Source organism: Lycium ferocissimum, chromosome 9, assembly GCF_029784015.1.
Source record: "Lycium ferocissimum isolate CSIRO_LF1 chromosome 9, AGI_CSIRO_Lferr_CH_V1, whole genome shotgun sequence".
Classification (NCBI taxonomy): Eukaryota; Viridiplantae; Streptophyta; class Magnoliopsida; order Solanales; family Solanaceae; genus Lycium; species Lycium ferocissimum.
The window spans coordinates 47,813,599-47,823,343 of record NC_081350.1 but is presented as its reverse complement, the minus strand read 5'-3'; the positions used below and the strand labels follow the sequence as shown (position 1 = coordinate 47,823,343).

Below are 9,745 nucleotides of genomic sequence, written 5' to 3'. Positions count from 1 at the left end.
TATTCTCTATCAATTCTCCGTAAGAATAGAGCGAGAATTATCCTTAAGATTGTTGAAAATCTTACGGAAAATACTTGATCACGAACCTTATCGGAAAATACTTGATCACGAACCTTGCAGGAAATTCTTGAAAGCTTGAGGCATGTCAATTAAGACACTGTCCTTAAGAATATTTCATCCGCTATGGGTGTATTCCCCAGGATTTAACAAACCCTTCTAGTACAAAGCTAGAAGCCAGAATCTAACAAAAATTAAAGAAGAAAACCCAGCACACTATAATTTGGTAGGAAGATTTTGTATATCTCACATTAAATAAAAGAACATGAATTTATATAGAGGTAAAAGGTCATCTCATAAGAATGGTGAATAGGCTGGCTTTAACAGTAAGAAGATCAATGAAATTAGAGGTGATAAATCGCTCCCTCTGAAACAAAAGCCAAAGGAGAAAATATATAGGCAACCCAAATGGACAATGGCTCAATTCTGTCAGTGTAACGTTCCAAACATTAGAGACCATTTAACAAGGATTTGAATAAAATGCTCAATCAAATGGGTCAGTTAATGACATTCAAAATAATTAGTAATAAAAGACCAATTAATAGATATTAAGAGAATAAATAAGAATTTGAATATTCTTTTTGAGATATTATATTTTTTTCAACATTAACAAGTTTGCTTGAGTAGCATAACAGGCCATTAGTAGGTTTACATAACTGTGGATCTAAACAAATTTGAAAAAGATAGTGCAGATACTACAAATAACAACTATAGGAGCCGCCTTTCTCAAACAGATAAGACGATCAACAAATTAACTATGGCAAAGGATTCACAGTGTTAATCGAAAACTTTTAAGTATTTTCGAGAATGTGATATTATTGAATCACTAATAATGAATCTTTTTGAAAGAAAAATGTTTATTCATCAATCCTAACCACCATTTCATAATGTACAAATATATGGCACCACTATCAATTTTTCAATATATAAATTCATTTAGCCAGATTCAAATATGCGAAATACTAATCAATGGTGCCTTTGTTACGGAGAGACCAATAAAAAAGAGGTGACGAACAAGATCGGTCATTCAAAAGTGATATGTATAAGCTAAAGCCAGAATAACAACAATAACAATAACAATAGAAAAAAATAATAACAACGACAATAACAACAATAACTATGACAATAATAACAACAATAACTATGACAACAACAATAACAGCAACAACAGGACTTGTAATTTATTTAGACTAAATTACATCCATATTGGATTTTTAGGTCAAGCCCTCCCGACAAACACACAGGTCAAGCCCTCTAGACACAAACACACACAGAGGACTTGTAAGTTATTTAGGCTAAATTTACATCCATTTGTGAGCTTATTTATTTAGCATAATATACTCTAATTTCTGAAGAGTATTAAAGAAGGGATACACTTCAAATCTAAAGTTACAGCTCCCTCCAACAACTCTTCCACCTCTTTTTCCAGATATTGGAAGTTGACTAATAATACCCTCAAGACACTTCTTACAATCCTCTTTAGAAAGATCCCTTGTGCACTGAACCAATCCATACCATTTTTCATTGTTTACAATATTCATTTCTTTCGTTGCAAAGAAATTCGGCCCGTTATAAGCTTTTTCAGCTATGCATCCCAACATTTCCTTGGTTATTATAGCAATAAACTCTGGATTAGCAATCGCACTACTATTCCACCAGATAAACTTGTTCGTATCGTCGATTTCTCCTTTGAAACAATCGTCGGAATATTTCAAAAGACACTTATTGTACCATATGATGCCTTCTTTACGGTATGGACAACGTTTTCCTATTTCTTGACTAGCAGCTAACACACATGACTTGCAATCGGTATTTGAAACATCGCCACGACACAGTGAAAGCCCGTATGTTCGATCAGGTTTTCTTCCCATTGAGCTAGTTGAGAACCCTGTTGGGGGAGTTTTCGAGTTGAGATCACCTAAGAGATTTTTTAAGTTTTGTGCATAATCACTGTTGGCTGTGAAGAGTGAGTTCGAGCAAATATGGACGAGTGGATCAAGGGAGTTCACTGTTTGTACAAGAATTGCAATGGATGAAAGAAAAAATAGACAAGAGATTAATTTTGAGGATGCCATATTTTGATTGAAAATGAGATGGTATAAAACTTCATATGAGGCACCATTTTATATACTGCTTTAAGTAGAGGGTAGAACAGGCTAGCATTAATTTCGAGAGTAGCAAACTGTGTTAGTTTTTGGCTGGATTTGTAAGTACTTACTTGGTAATTAATGAAAGTTGGCTAGTTAATTACTCTCTTCGTTCCATAATAAGTGACTTTTTAGGCTTATGCATATCCCTTAAGAAAGTGTTCACTCCTAAAAAATTATTTAGGAGTGTTTTTACTAACTTACCCCTAATTAAATGCCTAGAAAAAAAAAAGCTTAATGACTAATAAGGGTCATTTTGGAAGAAGAAATCAATTTCTTCTTGAAATCATAAAGCACTATTTATTTTGAAACAAAATAAAAAGCCTAAAAAGTCACTTATTTGAAATAGAGAGAGTACCCAAAAAAAAAAAAAAACTGACAACTAGGAACTGGACCATTATCGTTCAACGGCTGATTTTATATTTTAGCTTTTGCATTTGTTTTTGCTATTCCTTTTGTGTGGCAAGCTGACTATTTCCTCCAACTAAAGATTTTAGAGTTTAAGTTTGGTGCATTATCAGTGTATAAAATTATTTACACTATCAGGTAATTTTGAAGGAAATATATCTTTGCTTTTATATTTATAATTTATTTAAAGGAAAATTGAATCCTGATTGTAAGTAACCAACGTTTTTCATGGCATTCATAATTGAATGCTTTTTACTAAAGTATTATTTTCTCTCAACATCATGGTAAATCAACCACTGAAGTAATTCTTCAATGTCCAAACATTAGAATCTAGAATCTTAAAAGAAATAATTCATCAACGTCACATTGGAAACTTTTCTGATTGTCATTAGGGAATTGCTGCAATTCCTTATGAATTGAAGTTTTAGTGGCAATACTGTACAATTACTATTAACAATATTTCATTCTGGTGATCCAGGATTAATGTTAGTGGTAAAGTTAATTATTTAAAAAATAATTTACTCATATTCATGAAAAAATACCAATAAATTCTGGAAACAAAACCCAAACAAATATACATATATCCAAGAAAGTTGGATTTGATTAAAGATATGAGAATAGAATTGGCAAAAGATTGGTGTGATTGTTATGGACTGAAGAAGAATAGCAAAAGATGCATTGCTTCGAGGAAGTGGTGGATTCATTCAAAGTATTTCCTATAGAGAGAGAAAATAGATTAAATTTTGAGGGTGGGGGAAGACGATTGGATTGAAAAGGAGAGAGGAGAAAAGGCATTGTTTGAAATTCTTTTTTGCAAAATATTTACCAAAAATAAAATTTTAACAAAAATAATGCGCAGACAGTGCACCAAATTAACTTAAATTCAATATTTTATTGTCTCTAACCATTCCCCTAATTAAGTGCTATTTCACAATATCACGGATTATTCGTGAATTAACTCCCATTTTGATTGCATCATAAGTTACATGTGGTAAAGAATTACCAAGATAACATTTTAAGTAGATCTGTAAACGAATATATTTTGTAGTCCTCACATAATTTTTTTTTATCCTTTTTATCCCGACTTGAAATTTTTATAATTTTATAAATTGTCACACATTTTGGTAAATTTTAAGAACTTTTAGGGCTTTTTTTTTATGCCACTTAAAAAGATGATGTCATGAAAAATATTATAGTGGCCTCCACAAAACCGACGCACACATATTTGAGTTTTTTTATGTAAAAATATTATTAAACTTGTTAAAATATATCATTGTTAAATACTTTTAAAATTTATCAAAAATGTAAGTAATAGCCCTTCCGTCTCAATCGAAAAATGAATTTTGAAGTATGATAATTAATTAATCAAATTTCACGTGTGTGCTATTTTAACATAAAATTATCTAATAAATTACTATATTAAAAGAGGAACTATAGGATACTATTTATAATACTACTACATATAAGGGACAACTAAAGGGCCTTTGTAGTCCTCACAAAAGTTTTCAATAAAATATCAAACTTTTCAATTAAATACTTTTAGGTCCTAATGTTATTTTTTAAAGTTAAATTTACTTTTTGTTCTGAAGGTCTACTTTTCAAAAGCTATCACATGAATTTTTTATCCCTTTTACCCCTACTTGAAATTTTATGACTTTATAAATTGTCACACATTTTGGTAAATTTTAAGAATTTTTAGGTCTTTTTTTTATGTCACTTAAAAAAATGATGTCATGGAAAATGTTATAGTGGCCCCCCACAAAGCATACTCACACATATTTGAGTTTTTTATGTGAAAATATTATTAAACTTGCTCAAAAATATATCATTGTTAAATACTTTTAAAATTTATCAAAAATGTAAATGATAGCCCTTCTGTCTCAATCAAAAAATGAATTCCGAAGTATGGTAGTTAATTAATCAAATTTTATGTGCGAGTCTTTTTAACATAAAATTATCTAATAAATTACTATATTTAAAGAGGAACTATAAGGTATTATTTATATTACTACTATTTATAAGGCACAACTATGAGGCTTTTGTAGTCCTCACAAAAGTTTTCAATAAAATGTCAAACTTTTCAATTAATTACTTTTGGGTTCTAATATAATTTTTTAAAGTCAAATTTACTTTTTGTTCTGAAGGTCTACTTTTCAAAAGTTGTCAAACATCCTATCTTATTTTTCCAGTTTTTTGATGTTTTATGTCATGACCCGCCTAGAGGGCCGTGACGGGTACCCGGAACTAGCTACCGAGCACCATACATCATACTACTATCGTCTTAACCTGTACATATATATGCTCCATAAAACATGTACACATATCCGCATATATAAGCCCGCACGGCAGCAAAAGAATAATATGCAAAATAGACTTCAAGAGTCACATAACCTCTGTTACCCACATACAAGTATCTACGAGCCTCTAACTAGAACTCTGAGATCATGAAGATGGGACAGGACCCCATCATATCCAAATATATGCACAAAAGAATATATCAGAGACGGCACCTCCGGTCTATGGAAGTGCTCCGGTGCAAGCGGATCTGACTCCTAGGAAGCTGGGTCGTCTCCCTGTCTACCTGTGGGCATGAGCACATCATCCAAAAAGAAAGGATGTCAGTACGAACGAGGTACTGAGTATGTAAGGCATGCATCATAAAATAACAGGAGAACAAAAAGATAAAATGAAGATGAGAGGGTAACCGGTGACTGCTTGCCTCTTAAGGCGGAGCCATGCATGCATACGCGTAAATATCGTATCATATATTGCTGCGGAACATGCAGCCCGATCCATATATCAATATATTGCCGTGGAACGTACGGTCCGATCCATCACCCATATAGCTCGCGTCCGGGATGATATCATAGTAGGCCAGCTGATCAGGTGGCTATGCGTCTATAGCGCCTCACCTTTCCCCATATCCCCTATATACATGTACATATCATATATATACATATGATATACGTAGCATGCATGAGAGCCCAAATAAAGATACGCTCTCTCGGAGTGACGTAAGGTCGTAACCCTCCGAGTACATTATGGCGTCATCATCATCATGGGTTGTGTCCTGGGTAATCCATGACATAAACTGAGGCCATATGTTATATAGCTCAGACATAAGCTGAAGCCATATGCTTTATAGCCTGGGGCCATATGTTATATAGCTCGCTCGGACACCAGCTGAGGCCATATGCTTTATAGCCCACTCAGTCACGTCATGAAACCATTTAGAATGCTAAGCTTGAAAATCTTTCGAATCGGAGTCATTGTAAGATTCTTCAGGAACTATAAACTTTTGGCATTCTAGGAGTAGAAATATGATGAATGTCATGTGTGGAATCAAAATATAAGGGTCATGCCTTTGAGAGAAAAAGGGGATAGCCTTACATACCTTTGTGTCTCCTTAACGACGTCGACTAAAAGCTTTCCTTCCGACTTATGATTCTACATACAAAGGGATTTGTACGAAGGTTAGATTGTTGAAGGTATACTTAAGCCTAAACTAAGGCGGATAGGGCTAACAAAAATTGGGCAGCATTTCGTTTGTTTCGACAACTTTCCCTCATATAACAAAACGCCTCTCCCAAACAACACAACGACATCCATAATATTATAGTACGCAAATTCCCTCGAGCTAAACATTATTCAATCTCTAAACTCATTTCCGGAATTCCCCATAACCATAACTATAATACAACTTCATGCTTATCATTTACATAATACTTCCTCGACATCATTAACACCATTTATACTAAAATTATACTTGTATCATACCATGAATCACAATTCAACTACCCTTCTAACCAACATACCATTATTTGTATACTCAAGTTCATATTCAATACTTGTTCCTAATTCAAGTTCTTCAACTACTCAACACCCTTACTAACATGAAACAATTGTAATACTCACCTTTGGTTATGTAGAGACGGTTTTTGAATGAGAATACTTCACTTTAGAAGAACTCCACTTCAATACCAAAGAGATTTTCAACTTCTATTAGCCCTTAGGAAGCATTCACACCCTTGATTCTACCAACTTTTGGTGTTTGATTCTTTAATTTCCCTACTTGGATATGTGTTAGTGTGGTATGGAGAAAATTCTAGAGGTTTAGGGAGTATTTGAGAAGTGGGAAATGAGAAAAAGAAAGAGAAACCGTGCATATATAAAAATTGAGTTTGGACCCGACCCGAAATATACGGTTCAATATACGGACCGTACAATTTATACGGTCCGTATGTTGGACCGTATGTTTCTTCCAGAAACTCCAAACAAATCACCCTTCACTGGAAAGGTTCTACGGCCAGATATACGGGCCGTGTAAAATATACGGTCCGTATATACGGCCGTATAATCCCCAGTTTTTCCGATTCCGTTCTCGTCGCTTCGTTTGATCTCGAATCCTTATGGAACCTTCTTGGTACTTGTGCAACACCTCCTTAACGATCTAACGGACATTATGACTCGTCTTTAAATCCTCGCTAAACACACGTTAGCTCGACACCCATGGAATCCTTCCCAACCATAACTTATACTTCGCTTTCATGACGAGCCTAGTTTCGCCAAGTCCGATGACTTAAAAATCCTATCGTATATACATTAAGGCTGCCAATCACCCTCTTGTAGTCGTGAAGGTCTCGTGTTCGCCTTGACCGACGTCAGTCCATTCAGGACACAACGTCACGAAATTACCGAGGTGTAACATTTTATCCGGTGCCCGGTAACTTTTCCCATACCACTAGAAGAGATTATGACATGAAAAAGGTAATAGTGGTACCCACAAAGCAAACTAATCATATATATATTAGAGTCTTTCTTTTATGTGAAATGCTATTAAACTTATTTCAAATTATATTAAAAAGGAACTAGAGAAGATTATTTTCATATATATTTTGAAAATATTTGGAAAAAAAAAAACTATTGTTAATGAAAATACAATTTGATCTCCAAACAGTAATAATACTAAACAATTGCAAAAGTGTATTTCTCACTTTTTTTACTATTAAAATATTTTGCAAAATACAGGATAATCAACATTTTACATAATTTAGGACAAAATAGTTAAGTTTAACATGAAAAGGTTATTGCAATATCAATTTCATAAAAAGATTCATTAAATTAAGTGGAATAAATGTTATTTCTCGAGATGGATCTTTTGGAAGGAAAAAGGATAGCTTATGTAACGACCTGTTTGGTCGTTTAGCACTTTTGAACTCGTTTTCGCTAAAATACCCTTTTCGTAGTTTTAAAGGGTATTCTTGACTTGCGGGAATTGGTGGAACGGTGATTTAATTGGCGAGTACTTTTTTTTTTTTTTTTGAAAAATATTTGTTTAATATGTGTGAATAGTTTATTTATAGGAATATGAGTTTTACACATATAAGGTATAAGTTGGTAAATATAGTATTTGACGAAGTGGTTAATTTTTAAATAAAACAAAGCGGTTAATTGAATAAGTGAATTAGGGAGGCTATTCCGGTAAAGAAGTGGGACAAGCCCATTGCCTATTCTAGCTGAAACCACGTTATAGTGGTTGTGGGAATAAAATATTAAGGTAATTGATTTTCTTAATTTGTGAAAGAAAGAAAGCTTAGTAGAAAACCCATCGGGCATAACAATTTAAGACGAGCGAAGGAAATATATTTTCTTGGATCAATTTTTAGGGGTACATCACTGTGGGCATCAGGTATGATAATACTTGATTTAAGTTTTATTGTTTACAAAAAGAAGGTAGAGGAATCATTGTATAATGATGAGTAATAATGACAGAAATAATGAGGATTTGCTAAGAATTAAAAAAAATATAGAGCGAATGTTGCTGTGTACAATTTTGGTTCTACTGATTGGACTTTACGGAGGGAGTAATAAATTTGTTAGGTAGGTAGTAATGATGAGGATAAAGGAAAGTTATAGGTTAAAGTTTTGCTACAATACTATTGTCACTGTTTTCGTTCCATTCTTTCTTTTTTTATCTAGATGTTGACTCAATTTATTATTAATAATTATGGTAGTGGCTGGCAGTGGAAAGGACGAGCAGGTGGGAAATAATGGCAGACCACTTTCGTCCTTCTTCCTCTATTTTAAATGCAATCTATGACTTTCTTTATATATATATATGGCAGTGGAAAGGACGAGTGTGTGGATATATATATATATATATATATATATATATATATATATATATATATATATATATATATATGTATGGCAAAGGAAAGGACGAGTGTGTGGGAAATAATGGCAGACCACTTTCGTCCTTCTTCCTCTATTTTAAATGCAATCTATGACTTTCTTTTTATATATATATATATATATATATATATGTATAACAATAAAAAAGAAAAGAAAATTTGAAAACTTCACACGTTTTCCTCCCTACATTGACTGCACAGTACGTCTTTTTCTTTACTTTATAGTGAATTCACGGATTGGGTTCAGCATTTTTGTCCGAGTTAAAACATTGGGGAAATTAAAGGTTTTGAGTCCTAGTCCTAGGGAAGAAGATTATGATTTGAGAGTCCATTTATGGATGAAATTGACTAATTTTCTAAATATAGGGCCCTTACATTATGGGCAAAATGATTTTTAAAGAAAATTCCAGTTTTGCCCTTCTGGGCTCGAGGTCACTTTTCGGGGTGTGTTTTTGGGTTTCGAATATAAGTATACCAATATGGGTGTCCTTAGATTCGTATTCTAATGTAAATCGCGTATTTGATAGATTTCGATCCTCAGGCTCTACGCAAAGGAAAGGCATTGGTTTGATCGTTCGTGGCACCCGCTCGGCATTGAGGTAGGTTATGGTCTACTTTAGTTAGACTCTGATTAGAGAATCATATGTAGTTGTAGAAAGTGACGGGAATAGCATGATAGGCCTTCGGGCATGAAGTGGAGGCGAACTCCAATTAAGTTCGTTCTCTCAGCTGTTATGTGGGCTTGTCTCCATATGTGTTATTTTCTGTGATTATCACCTGTTTGTATCTCTGTCACATACTAGCTCACTCATCACATTAAAAGGAATAGAAATATTGATAATTGAACAGTGGACAGTAATATGATTTGTACTTGTTGATTTTATATTGGTGATATCATTGAGACTGATATCACGCATGACATGCTTTCCATATTATTGT

General features: G+C 33.4%; 1 protein-coding gene across 1 annotated transcript; it reads right to left on the bottom strand.

The window, feature by feature from the left end:
- Positions 1–1,162: 1,162 nt before the first annotated feature.
- Positions 1,163–2,166, bottom strand: LOC132029300 (cysteine-rich repeat secretory protein 38-like). The gene has a single exon (XM_059418609.1). The coding sequence runs from the start codon at positions 2,130–2,132 to the stop codon at positions 1,377–1,379; it is 756 nt and encodes a 251-aa protein (XP_059274592.1). The 5' UTR covers positions 2,133–2,166; the 3' UTR covers positions 1,163–1,376.
- Positions 2,167–9,745: the final 7,579 nt, after the last annotated feature.

Excerpts from the sequence above, each read along its gene's own strand:
- LOC132029300 (XM_059418609.1), bottom strand. The coding sequence starts at position 2,132 with ATGGCATCCTCAAAATTAATCTCTTGTCTATTTTTTCTTTCATCCATT.